The sequence below is a fragment of the Oncorhynchus tshawytscha genome, linkage group LG04 (assembly GCF_018296145.1).
Source record: "Oncorhynchus tshawytscha isolate Ot180627B linkage group LG04, Otsh_v2.0, whole genome shotgun sequence".
In the NCBI taxonomy this organism is placed as follows: Eukaryota; Metazoa; Chordata; class Actinopteri; order Salmoniformes; family Salmonidae; genus Oncorhynchus; species Oncorhynchus tshawytscha.
Window position 1 is genome coordinate 34,029,267 of NC_056432.1, and position 14,358 is coordinate 34,043,624.

A 14,358-nucleotide genomic window follows, 5' to 3' on the forward strand; every position below is an offset into this window, starting at 1 on the left:
TGTGTGTAGATTGGTGAGAAAATAAATACATGTAATACATTTCTAATTTAGGCTGTAACGCAGCAAAATGTCAAGGGGTATGAATACTTTCTGAAGGCACATTATTACAGTGGATTCAGGAAAGTATTCAGACCTCTTGACTTTTTCCACATTTTGTTACAGCCTTATTCTAAAATTATATAGTTTTTTCCCCCTCATTAATCTACACACAATACCCCACAGATTTCGATCGGGTTCAATTCCGGGCTCTGGCTGGGCCACTCAAGGACATTCAGAGGCTTGTCCCGAAGCCATTGCTGCATTATCTTGGCTGTGGGCTTAGGGTCGTTGTCCTGTTGGAAGGTGAACCTTTCCCCAGTCTGAGGTCCTGAGCGCTTTGGAGCAGGTTTTCATCAAGGAACTCTTTGTACTTTGCTCATTTCATCTTTCCCTCGATCCTGACTAGTGTTCCAGTCCTTGCCGCAGAAAAACATCCCCACAGCATGTCCTGCCACCACCATACTTCACCGTAGGGATCTACCAGGTTTCCTCACGATGTGACGCTTGGCATTCAGGCCAAAGAGTTTATCTTGGTTTCGTCAGACCAGATAATCTTGTTTGTCATATTCTGAGAGTCATTTAGGTGCCTTTTGGCAAACTCCAAGCGAACTGTCAGTTGCCTTTTACTGAGGAGTGGCTTCTGTCTAGCCACTCTACCATAAAGGCCTGCTTGGTGGAGTGCTGCAGAGATGGTTGTCCTTCTGGAAGGTTCTCCCATCTCCACAGAGGAACTCTGGAGCTCTGTCAGAGTGTCCATTGGGTTCTTGGTCATCTCCCTGACCAGGGCCCTTCTCCTCAGATTGCTCAATTTGGCCGGGCGACCAGTTCTAGGAAGAGTCTAGGAAGTTTCCAAACTTCTTCCATTGAAGAATGATGGAGGCCACTGTGTTCTTGGGGACCTGCAATGCTGCAGAAATGTTTTGGTACCCTTTCCCAGACATGTGCCTCGACACAATCCTGTCTCGGAGCTCTACGGAGTATTCCTTCGGCCTCACGGCTTGGTTTTTGCTCTGACATGCACTATCAACTGTGGGACCTTATATGGGGGCTCCCGAGTGGCACAGCGGTCTAAGGCTTATATTGAAAGGTGTGTGCCTTTCCAAAACATGTCCAGTCAATTGAATCTACCACAAGGGTACTCCAAGTTGTAGAAACATCTCAAGAATGTTTAATGGAAATAGGGTGCACCTAAGCTCAATTTCGAGTCTTATAGCAAAGGGTCTGAATACTTATGTAAATAATGTATTTCTGTTTTTATTTAAATACGTTTGCAGAAATGTCTAAACATGTTTTCACGTCATTAGGGGGTATTGTGTGTAGATTGAAGAGGAAAAAAGGTACAATTAACAAATTCTGGAAAAAGGGAAGGGGTCTGAATACTTTCCAAGTGTACTATATATAGCACAGTGTGAACACCTTTTGACCAGAGGCATAGGGAGTTTGGAATGCAAGGTCACTCTGTTAACCTGTAGAATGGATGCTGAGGTTTTAGTGTAATACTAGACTGTCCTGAGATCAGTGTAATAGTATGGTTAGCATAGTGTAACCCTGTAACAATATGGTTAGTGTAGTGTAACCCTGTCCTCCAGAGTGGTGCTGTGAATCATTTAGATGACACATTAGTTTTCCAGGAGGTCCAGGTGTTCTGAGTGGGAGGGGTGAGAGTGTTTCCACTGCTTCAGGTTTCCTCAGTCACATCAAACACCTCAGAACTCAAAACTTAAAAGGTCCAATGCAGCCATTTTTATCTCAATATCAAATCATTTCTAGGTAACAATTATGTATCTTACCATGATTGGGTATATAACAACGTATTGAGAAACTTTTGTTATTGACCAAATACTTATTTTCCACCATAATTTGCAAATAAATTCATTAAAAATCCTACAATGTGATTTTTCTGGATTTTTTCCCCTCATTTTGTCTGTCATAGTTGAAGTGTACCTATGATGAAAATTACAGGCCTCTCTCATCTTTTTAATTGGGAGAACTTGCACAATTGGTGGCTGACTAAATACTTTTTTGCCCCACTGTATGTGTCTTTTGTATGTTTTTTATACAATACATGCAACATACAAGTCAGATATTACAATAATCTTCTATGAATCTTGTATGTGTATTTGCTGCCATATAGTTACACATTCCAGTTCGAATATATAAGAATCCTGTTAAATTCTTCTATATCGTTTTTCGATATTGGTGTGTACACATGGCATTGTTTAATCTGTAAACCATGGTAACACACAAAACACACACAGTCCAACCTGGCGTACGTAAGACTTACCAACTGTGTTCCTAATGAGAGCTTAAAAGGTATGTGTGTGGTTGAGGTGACGTTCAGTTTAATTCAGAAATAAATTAAAACGACTCCTGTGGTAGCTCTGTGTTTTAGCCAGGGGCTGGGAGCTTGTTGTGTAGAGACTCTCTGTGTAGTGTGTTTTTGGGGCTGGGAGCTTGTTGTGTAGAGACTCTCTGTGTAGTGTGTTGCAGGGGCTTTGGGGCTGGGAGCTTGTTGTGTAGAGACTCTCTGTGTAGTGTGTTGCATGGGCTTTGGGGCTGGGAGCTTGTTGTGTAGAGACTCTCTGTGTAGTGTGTTGCAGGGGCTTTGGGGCTGGGACCTTGTTGTGTAGAGACTCTCTGTGTAGTGTGTTGCATGGGCTTTGGGGCTGGGAGCTTGTTGTGTAGAGACTCTCTGTGTTGTGTGTTGCAGGGGCTTTGGGGCTGGGAGCTTGTTATGTAGAGACGTTGTGTGTTGTAGGAGCTTTGGGGATGGGAGCTTGTTGTGTAGAGACGTTGTGTGTTGTAGGGGCTTTGGGGATGGGAGCTTGTTGTGTAGAGACGTTGTGTGTTTTTGGGGCTGGGAGCTTGTTGTGTAGAGACGTTGTGTGTTGCAGGGGCTTTGGGGCTGGGAGCTTGTTGTGTAGAGACGTTGTGTGTTGTAGGGGCTTTGGGGCTGGGAGCTTGTTGTGTAGAGACGTTGTGTGTTGTAGGGGCTTTGGGGCTGGGAGCTTGTTGTGTAGAGACACTCTGTGTAGTGTGTTGCAGGGGCTTTGGGGCTGGGAGCTTGTTGTGTAGAGACTCTCTGTGTAGTGTGTTGCAGGGGCTTTGGGGCTGGGAGCTTGTTGTGTAGAGACTCTCTGTGTAGTGTGTTGCAGGGGCTTTGGGGCTGGGAGCTTGTTGTGTAGAGACGTTGTGTGTAGTGTGTTGCAGGGGCTTTGGGGCTGGGAGCTTGTTGTGTAGAGACGTTGTGTGTTGCAGGGGCTTTGGGGCTGGGAGCTTGTTGTGTAGAGACTCTCTGTGTGGTGTGTTGCAGGGGCTTTGGGGCTGGGAGCTTGTTGTGTAGAGACTCTCTGTGTAGTGTGTTGCAGGGGCTTTGGGGCTGGGAGCTTGTTGTGTAGAGACTCTCTGTGTAGTGTGTTGCTGGGAGCTTGTTGTGTAGAGACGTTGTGTGTTGCAGGGGCTTTGGGGCTGGGAGCTTGTTGTGTAGAGACGTTGTGTGTTGCAGGGGCTTTGGGGCTGGGAGCTTGTTGTGTAGAGACGTTGTGTGTTGCAGGGGCTTTGGGGCTGGGAGCTTGTTGTGTAGAGACGTTGTGTGTTGCAGGGGCTTTGGGGCTGGGAGCTTGTTGTGTAGAGACGTTGTGTGTTGCAGGGGCTTTGGGGCTGGGAGGTTATTGTTGTTGTTTATCCCCATGGAGGAGGCTGCTGTGCTGTGGGGGCAGGGAATATCTTGGTAATGTTTTTCTTGTTGCTTTATTTGGCAAAGGCTGCCTTGTCAGCAGGTCAGGTAGATATTTCTCTCCCCCCCTCTTTCTTGCGCACATGAACACAGGTACACACACTCTCTCGCTCTCGCTCGCTCTCTCTCGCTCTCTCTCGCTCTCTCGCTCTCTCGCTCTCTCTCGCTCTCTCTCGCTCTCTCTCGCTCTCTCTCTCTCTCTTTCTTTCTCTCTTACTCTCAGCAGACTCAGCAGACCTCCAGGCTGCCAGTGAGTGAAAAGCATGCTGGGTAAACCGGAGTTAGAGGAGAAACAGAGGCAGGGGGAAAAAACAACAGTAACACTTCCAGAGTGCATTACTTTGAACACACACACACACACACACACACAATTATTTAACACACCTTTCCTGAACAATGTTCTCCACCACTGAGCCATCCTTCCATACCTTCATCTGTTTAAGCAAAATACACAAACTCTGTTTACACATAGAGCAGTACCTTATGAAATGAAATGGCTATTTCAACACAAGAATTGTATGTATGCTGTCCCCAAACATTAGTGGGAGAGACAAAAGAGGATGACATGGGAGTGGGGGGGTAAGTGGAGTGGGGGGGGAAAAGGGGTAACTGTGTTGCAGTCTGACCTAAAAAGTCAGCCAGCGGAAACTTCAGAGAGTTTGGGTCTGTCTCACAGCGGCTTTTCACACCCAGTCTATGCCTAGGGAGAGAAAGAGCGAGCGAGAGAGAGGATGAATGTACAGGGAGAGAGAGGACAACTGAAGGGCGGTAACTATCTTTACTGTCACTCACCACTGATAACACCTCTTTGCAGACCACCAGCATTTTGCTTCCCTCCTCTACCCTTAAATACGCTCCTGTCTGTGGCCATCTCCCTGCCTCCCTGCCCATAGCCATTGTCTGGTGGTATGTTTGGGACTTGGTAATATTGGGGAGTTTGTAAAATAGCACAGGAAGCAGTCCGAGGCAGTGGTGAAATGTGCCCGCACCGCCTGTCTGGGGGAAAACAAATAAGGAGTAAAAATAACCAGGGAGGCCAGCAGAAACACACAGGAAAGAGACTACCGAGACAGAGGAGGGAGGCTCGTTTGATCATGACATGATAGCAAAGAAACTGGGATACTGTTATGATTTGCTCCTGTATAATAAATCGAGTCATGCGCTGGATTATGGATTTTACTAGGGTTCTGGGAGGTTGAGTTTGCCAAGATATTGTGGGATATTGGTGGCAATTATTTTGGTCTCCTGTTGGTGGGATGTTGGATGTCTTTGGAGCATTGTTAGATTGGTGTGTCACTGATACACCACCACCACCATGGTCTAACCTCACTTACTGTGTGTGTGTGTGTGTGTGTGTGTGTGTGTGTGTGTGTGTGTGTGTGTGTGTGTGTGTGTGTGTGTGTGTGTGTGTGTGTGTGTGTGTGTGTGTGTGTGTGTGTGTGTGTGTGTGTGTGTGTGTGTGTGTGTGTGTGTGTGTGTGTGTGTGTGTGTGTGTGTGTGTGTGCGTGTGTGTGTGTGTGTGTGTGTGTGTGTGCGTGTGTATCTTCCAGAGTGCAGCAGCAGCACCCAGTCCCATCCTTGGGAACCTTCCCGCAGGAGAGGGAATGCCAGTGGGTCCTGTACCTCCAGGATTCTTCCAGGTACACACACACACACACACACACACACACACATTGTTGAATTTATAAAGCAGAAAGGGGTCTTCCCTGTGCTCTGGCTGAATGGGCTACAGGGAAGTATTTAACATGGCACTCAGCCGATTGCTGTGCGTCATTGCGGTGGCCACACAGTTCCTGCTGTGTTATCTTGTGTGTGTGTGTGTGTGTGGGAGACAGACAACCATTTTCTATCAGATTAGTAGCGACAGATTATGACCAACAGAACATTCTGTCCTATAGCCAGAACAGTTACCACCGACACCAGGCAGGTACTCTCACTGTTGTCCAATGCGTCATTAATGGCAACCCCTTGTCTTCAGGACTTTTTGAATTGAAGCAGAAGAGGCTAGAGGAGTTGAGTGGGGAGTTACCATGGAACTGCAGAAAAAACTAAAATCTTCTGCTAAACTGACTGGATTGAAGTAGAATCGAGATCATCCCCGCTAGTTGTACTTATAACAGAGCCCATCTTCAATACCCATGTCCCTCCACAGACCCTCCTACCAGCTGCATTAGATGGTAGATTAGCTTTGTTAGATGGTCATGTCAAGGGGAGAGTGTTAACTGTGTGTGTGTTTGTATGTGTGCTGGTTGGGTTAGAGGAGGCTACCTGTACTTCATCCTCTTACAACAACACTGCATGTTCACAGAGACTAATTCAATCATCTTTCCATTTGTGTATGTTTTAGCAATACATGGACATTACGCTCTGTAGCAAGGAGTTGATTTGCTTTTGTGTACAGTACCAGTCAAAAGTTTGGACACGCCTACTCATTCCAGGGTTGTTCTTTATTTTTACTATTTTCTACGTTGTAGAATAATAGTAAATACATCAAAACTATGAAATAACACATATGGAATCATGTCATAACCAAAAAGCAAATCAAAACATATTTGGTATTTGAGATTCCTCAAAGTAGCCACCCTTTGCCCTGATGACAGCTTTGCACACTCTTGGCATTCTCTCAACCAGCTTCATGAGGTAGTCACCTGGAGTGCATTTCAATTAACAGGTGTACCTTGTTAAAAGTTAATTTGTGGAATTTCTTTCCTTAAAATGTTTGAGCCAATCAGTTGTGTTGTGACAAGGTAGGGGTGGTATACAGAAGTATATTTGGTATACAGAAGCTGGTATTTGGTAGAAGACCAAGTCCATATTATGGCAAGAACAGCTCAAATAAACAAAGAGAAATGACAGTCCATCATTACTTTAAGACATGAAGGTAAGTCAATGCGGAACATTTCAAGAACTTTGAAAGTTTCTTCAAGTGCAGTCATAAAAACCATCAAGCGTTATGATGAAACTGATGAACTGGCTCTCCTGAGGACCGCCACAGGAAAGGAAGACCCAGAGTTACCTCTGCTGCAGAGGATATGGTCATTAGAGTTACTAGCCTCAGAAATTGCAGCCCAAATATATGCTTCACAGAGTTCAAGTAACAGACACATCTCAACATCAACTGTTTAGAGGAAACTGCGTGAATCAGGCCTTCATGGTCAAATGCAAAGAAATCACTACTAAAGGACACCAATAAGAAGAACATGTTTGCTTGGGCCAAGAAACATGAGCAATGGACATTAGACCGGTGGAAATCTGTCCTTTGGTCTGATGAGTCCAAATTTGAGATTTTTGTTTCCAACTACTGTGTCTTTGTGAGATTCAGAGTAGGTGAACGGATGATCTCCGCATGTGTGGTTCCCAACCGTGAAGAATAGGAAGAGGTGTGATGGTGTGGGGGTGCTATGCTGGTGACACTGTCTGTGATTTCTTTAGAATTCAAGGCACACTTAACCAGCATGGCAACCACAACATTCTGCAGTGATACGCCATCCCATCTGGTTTGTGCTTAGTGGGACTATCATTTGTTTTTCAACAGGTCAATGACCCAACACACCTCCAGGCTGTGTAAGAGCTATTTGACTAAGACTGAAAGTGATGGAGTGCTGGATCAGATGACCTGGCCTCTACAATCACCCGACCTCAACCCAATTGAGATGGTTTGGGATGAGTTGGACTGCAGAGGGAAGGAAAAGCAGCCAACAAGTGCTCAGCATTTGTGGAAACTCCTTCAAGACTGTTGAAGCTGGTTGAGAGAATGCCAAGAGTGTGCAAAGCTGTAATCAAGGCAAAGGGTGGCTACTTTGAAGAATCTAAAATCTATTTTGATTTAACACTTTTTTGGTTACTACATGTGTCCATATGTGTTATTTCATAGTTTTGATGTCATCACTATTATTCTACAATGTAGAAAATAGTACAAATAAAGAAAAACCCTTGAATGAGTAGGTGTCCAAACTTTTGACTGGTACTGAATGTGTGCATGTTAGTGTGTGTGTGTTGGTGCACAGGTGTGTGTGTGTCTGAGCAGTATGAGCTTCCTCTCTTAGGCAGTCAGTCTCTCCATTACATTAGTCAGTCGGCTGGTAGCGCATTGATTAAATGTCATTAACAGTCAAACTCAGTAGCTCACGTCTGACACTTAGATCAATAGCCTTCGTGGCAATATTTCAGATCAGCTTTTCAGAAATTTCAAACTTGAGTCAAAACACACCCTTTTCCACCAACTCCTGGTCCCCCGATCCTTGCTGAAAATCAATCATTGTTGTTGTTTGGAGCCGTCTTTGAAGAGGATTTCTTGTCAAGGCCAATCAGGGTCTGAGACAGAGCAGACTAGTTCCTCCCTGAGATTCTTACAGAGGCCAAACTGAATGATCAACACATGCCTATGCAGCTTTGAATCAACAAACAAACTAGCCACAACACAGGCACTGGCTGGCAGACACAACCCAACTGGCTCCGTAATCCATATTCATTCATGGCTTTTGACTTACTCTAATTTACTCACTTCTTTGCACTTTTGCTCATTCACAAATAAATGTAATAATATATTATTTCATCCGTATACACTTATATCATTTCTTAGACTCTGCTATTCTCTTTTTACCTTTTCAAGGGCTGAAATACACCTGGGCTGAAATACACATAAGACAATAAGAAACATAATAGTACATGATAATCTCTGTGTTGTAAAGTCAATGTCAATTTAATTTGGATCCAAACAGAGAGGAAAGTAGGTAACCAGAGGGACTGGATGTCAACTGGATGTCACTGCCACCTAGTGGTGTGTTATGGTACTGCGTCCTAGTGGTGGTATAATGGTACAGCGTCCTAGTGGTGTGTTATGGTACTGCTCCCTGGTGGTGTGTAATGATACTGCTCCCTAGTGGTGTGTTATGGTACTGCCCCCTAGTGGTGTCTTATGATACTGCGACCTAGTGGTGTCTTATGATACTGCTCCCTAGTGGTATAATACTGCTCCCTAGTGGTGTCTTATGATACTGCTCCCTAGTGGTGTCTTATTATACTGCTCCCTAGTGGTGTGTTATGGTACTGCTTCTCTGTAGCTCACATCATTGGTTGGGTTTGGTTCAATAGCGGTGCGTGGGTAAAATCCCTGTGGAAGCCAAGCCAGTAAAAAAGCCATATTCCAACCTATGTTGTGATAATTGTGTTATTTTCTCTATAACCCATTTGTTCATATGCCACCATGATATACAATAAAGCCGAGACAACAAAAAGACAAAAGTCACACAGCGGCGGAATAAATTCAACTACACATTTGTTTTTTGTTTTTATCACAAAACCAGAGAGCAACATATTGCATGTAACAAACAGTTACATGACCCACAGCATGGTCAGCCAGGCATGTTTTAGACAGTTTACTAAGTAACTACTGATTTAGAACCACGGAGTTGCCGCAAGTCAGCATAAAGACAACAGGAGCACTGCCTCTGCTATTCTAGCACCATTTCAATTTAAACATTATCAAATCAACTAGGCTATAATACAGTGAAAACAAACTTAAAGATACCAACAATTATTTAGTCCAATCAATCTTCCTAAATATCATGTGGCTGTCCATGGTACTGATTTCTTTCTTTCTATGTGTGTGTGCGTGTGCAAGTAAAAAATGTTGACTCATCCTACTTGTAGACCAATGCCATCCACCTCTCTTTCATGTTGGCAAAATGGTCTATTCCTTTGTCATACAGTATGTTTTTAGTTTTTGTTATCATAGGCTACCTAGCTAAAATATCTTGCTAGCCTAACTTCCTTGCATGGGCAACAATGAACCAGCTAAGTTAGCTAGCTAGTTAACTTGAGCCTAGGCTACATATTGAACTTAATTTGTCTCAGGCCAGTGGCACAATATATAAATGTATGGTTAGATCAGAATCACCTTCATAATCATACAGAGAATGTACAGAGAATTAAGTCAAAACCACAAGTTCAAATCCCCATCTCCATCCATGTCTTAGGAAAAGGTCGATTTAGCAAGCTAGCTACTACAGGACAACAACAAAAGCAGCCCAGAAACATAAAAAAAAATAAAAAAAATTGTGTTGGATGTGATTTGATTGGTGTGAAGCCGAATCCAAACTGCCTTCCCTTGGGGGGTGTTTTACTGTGCCAGGACAACCCAACGTTGAGCTCAGCTGAACGCTGATTGGCTAATTCTTTTATACTTTTTTTTTATCAAGGGAAGCCAAATGCTTGCTGGCATCAATCAATCAAATGTTATGGAGTCATACTCTTTTGGTCCAGACAGCATCAAATACATGGGCTACCCATACTGAGACAGAGGGACGCTGTTTCCCTTGCTCGGATGACTTTTCCGGTGAGATTCAGCTACTTGCGAATTGAAGGGAAATTATGAAAACACAGAGATTCTAAAGATAAATTATTTTATCCTTTTTATTTTTGAATTTGTCAAATATTTTGGAAAGCCTTCCCTTGGCATCCATGAATACACACAACTGGTTTGGTTTAGTTTGAATTGACCCCAACATTTATGGGACAGTTCATTGTGTGTGGTGTAGACATTGGATAGCAGACACACACAATAGCAACATTATATTTCAATCACAGAACACAAACATGTTAATCCTACAGGTAACACACTGAAACATGCATAGTAGTTAGTCATGGGAGTGTAGAAGTGTCATAACTGACTGTCATACTAACATTTTTAGCATTCATTATCATATACTTTCTCTTTCCATCAGACTTTCTCTCCCTAACTCTATCGTCCTCTAACCCCCCCCTCTCTCTTTGTGTGTGTACTGGTATGTGTGTGCATGCTTGTAACCCTGTGTGTATGTTTGTGTGTGTGTTTGTTTGTGCGTGTGTACCTTCACAGTCGTTCATGTCACCTCGTTATCCTGGTGGGCCCAGACCTCCCCTCAGAATACCTAATCAGGTAAGATCACTGATGCACAGACTCGCTCCTCAGGCTACAATAGGATATGTACCCTCATCTTTTTTTATTTCCCTTCACTTGTATCTGCTTCTATTTACATTGGGGCAAAAAAGTATTTAGTCAGCCACCAATTGTGCAAGTTCTCCCACTTAAAAAGATGAGAGAGGCCTCTAATTTCCATCATAGGTACACTTCAACTATGACAGACAAAATGAGAAGAAAGAAAATCCAGAAAATCACATTGTAGGATTTTTAATGAATTTATTTGCAAATTATGGTGGAAAATAAGTATTTGGTCACCTACAAACAAGCAAGATTTCTGGCTCTCACAGACCTGTAACTTCTTCTTTAAGAGGCTCCTCTGTCCTCCACTCGTTACCTGTATTAATGGCACCTGTTTGAACTTGTTATCAGTATAAAAGACACCTGTCCACAACCTCAAACAGTCACACTCCAAACTCCACTATGGCCAAGACCAAAGAGCTGTCAAAGGACACCAGAAACAAAATTGTAGACCTGCACCAGGCTAGGAAGACTGAATCTGCAATAGGTAAGCAGCTTGGTTTGAAGAAATCAACTGTGGGAGCAATTATTAGGAAATGGAAGACATACAAGACCACTGATAATCTCCCTCGATCTGGGGCTCCATGCAAAATCTCACCCCGTGGGGTCAAAATGATCACAAGAACGGTGAGCAAAAATCCCAGAACCACACTGGGGGACCTAGTGAATGACCTGCAGAGAGCTGGGACCAAAGTAACAAAGCCTACCATCAGTAACACACTACGCCGCCAGGGACTCAAATCCTGCAGTGCCAGACGTGTCCCCCTTCTTAAGCCAGTACATGTCCAGGCCCGTCTGAAGTTTGCTAGAGAGCATTTGGATGATCCAGAAAAAGATTGGGAGAATGTCATATGGTCAGATGAAACCAAAATGTAACTTTTTGATAAAAACTCAACTCATCGTGTTTGGAGGACAAAGAATGCTGAGTTGCATCCAAAGAACACCATACCTACTGTGAAGCATGGGGGTGGAAACATCATGCTTTGGGGCTGTTTTTCTGCAAAGGGACCAGGACGACTGATCCGTGTAAAGGAAAGAATGAATGGGGCCATGTATTGTGAGATTTTGAGTGAAAACCTCCTCCCATCAGCAAGGGCATTGAAGATGAAACGTGGCTGGGTCTTTCAGCATGACAATGATCCCAAACACACCGCCCGGGCAACGAAGGAGTGGCTTCGTAAGAAGCATTTCAAGGTCCTGGAGTGGCCTAGCCAGTCTCCAGATCTCAACCCCATAGAAAATCTTTGGAGGGAGTTGAAAGTCTGTGTTTCCCAGCAACAGCCCCAAAACATTACTGCTCTAGAGGAGATCTGCATGGAGGAATGGGCCAAAATACCAGTAACAGTGTGTGAAAACCTTGTGAAGACTTACAGGAAACATTTGACCTCTGTCATTGCCAACAAAGGGTATATAACAAAGTATTGAGAAACTTTTGTTATTGACCAAATACTTATTTTCCACCATAATTTGCAAATAAATTCTTTAAAAATCCTACAATGTGATTTTCTGGATTTTTTTTCTTCTCAATTTGTCTGTCATAGTTGAAGTGTACCTATGATGAAAATGACAGGCCTCTCTCATCTTTTTAAGTGGGAGAACTTGCACAATTGGTGGCTGACTAAATACTTTTTTGCCCCACTGTATATCTTATTTGACTACATTATATTGTCTTGTCTTACCCTCTTTGACCGGGTTTGGACATGATTATGTGTATAGCCCCTTAGCTTTAGTGTATGTTAATGATTTTGTGTTACATTTTGTGATGATGATGACGATTTCGGCTTAGGCAATGGGGGTCCATGGTAACCAGCCTATGCTACCCAGCGGAATGGACCCCACAAGACAGCAAGGTGTGTGTCACACATACACACCACAGACTCTTACTCACATACAAGGACTGCGAGCTGATAGCGCTCTTTTTTCAGGGCATCCAAATATGGGCGGGCCCATGCAGCGAATGACTCCACCCAGAGGGATGGTCCCTCTTGCGCCACAGGTATGTGATTGGATGAAATCTCCAGGTTTGCGTAAGTTTAAACTCCTTCGGTAACATTAGCGTATGTTTGGCTGTTTGTGTTTGTGGGTGGGTGAATATCTTTGTTTTTATGTGTGGTAGTATACAATATTAGTATTTCTACTCTCCACCTGTGGATCCTGTTTGAGTTGTGTACATTACTTTACAGTAGTTTGACCTTGGGTTTCTCTTTTCCAGAACTACGGTGGAGGGATGAGACCTCCTCTAAATGCACTCGTTGGCCCTGGGATGCCTGGCATGAACATGTGAGCACTCTGTCATCAATACACACAAACACATACACACACTACACACACATACAGTGCTTTCGGAAAGTATTCAGACCCCTTGACTTTTTCACATTTTGTTACATTATAGTTTTATTCTAAAATGTATTATGCACAATACCCCATAATGACAAAGCAAAAACAGGTTAAGAAACTTTTGCTAATTTATATAAAAAATATAAAAAACTGAATTATCACATTTACATAAGTATTCAGAACCTTTACTCAGTACTTTGTTGAAGCACCTTTGGCAGTGATTACAGCATCAAGTCTTCTTGAGTATGATGCTACAAGCTTGGCACACATGTATTTGGGGAGTTTCTCCCATTCTTCTTTGCAGATCCTCTCAAGCTCTGTCAGGTTGGATAGGGAGCGTTGCTGCACAACTATTTTCAGGTCTCTCCAGAGATGTTTGATCAGGTTCAAATCCGGGCTCTGGCTGGGCCACTCAAGGACATTCGGAGACTTGTTCTGAAGCCACCCCTGTGTTGTCTTGGCTCTGTGCTTAGTGTTGTTTTCCTGTTGGAAGGTGAACCTTCACCCCAGTCTGAGGTCCTGAGCGCTCTTGAGCAGGTTTTCATCAAGCATCTCTCTGTACTCAGCTAGGTTAATCTTTCCCTCGATCCTGACTAGTCTCCCAGTCCCTGCCGAAAAACATCTCCACAGCATATGATGCTGCCACCGTAAGGGTGGTGCCAGGTTTCCTCCAGAAGTGATGCTTGGCATTCAGGCCAAAGAGTTCAATCTTGGTTTCATCAGATCAGAGAATCTTGTTTCTCATGGTCTGAGAGTCTTTAGGTGTCTTTTGGCAAACTCCAAGCGGGCTGTCATGTGCCTTTTACTGAGGAGTGGCTTCCGTCTGGCCACTCTACCATAAAGGTCTGATTGGTTGTCCTTCTGGAAGGTTTTCCCATCTCCACAGAGGCACTCTAGAGCTCTGTCAGAGTGACCATCGGGTTCTTGGTCACCTTCCTGACCAAGGCCCTTCTCCCCCGATTGCTCAGTTTGGCCGGTCGGCCAGCTCTAGGAAGAGTCTTGGTGGTTCCAAACGTCTTCCATTAAAAGAATGATGGAGGACACTATGTTCTTGGGGATCTTCAATGCTGCAGAAATGTTTTGGTAACCTTTCCCAGATCTGCGCCTTGACACAATCCTGTCTCAAAGCTCTACAGACAATTCCTTCGACCTTATGGCTTGGTTTTTGCTCTGGCATGCACTGTCAACTGTGGGACTTTCCAATCATGTTCAATCAATTGAATTTACAACAGGTGGACTCCAATCAAGTTGTAGAAACATCTCA

General features: G+C 43.8%; 1 protein-coding gene across 2 annotated transcripts in view; it reads left to right on the forward strand.

The window, feature by feature from the left end:
- The window catches only part of LOC112248611 (single-stranded DNA-binding protein 2), an 89,752-nt gene that overhangs the window by 70,638 nt on the left and 4,756 nt on the right, over positions 1–14,358 (forward strand). For both annotated transcript variants that reach the window (XM_042320672.1, XM_042320673.1), the window contains 5 exons: positions 5,326–5,415; positions 10,635–10,694; positions 12,544–12,607; positions 12,683–12,753; positions 12,970–13,037. In XM_042320672.1, coding sequence (XP_042176606.1) covers positions 5,326–5,415; positions 10,635–10,694; positions 12,544–12,607; positions 12,683–12,753; positions 12,970–13,037 — 353 coding nt within the window. The remainder of the gene's footprint in view (positions 1–5,325; positions 5,416–10,634; positions 10,695–12,543; positions 12,608–12,682; positions 12,754–12,969; positions 13,038–14,358) is intronic.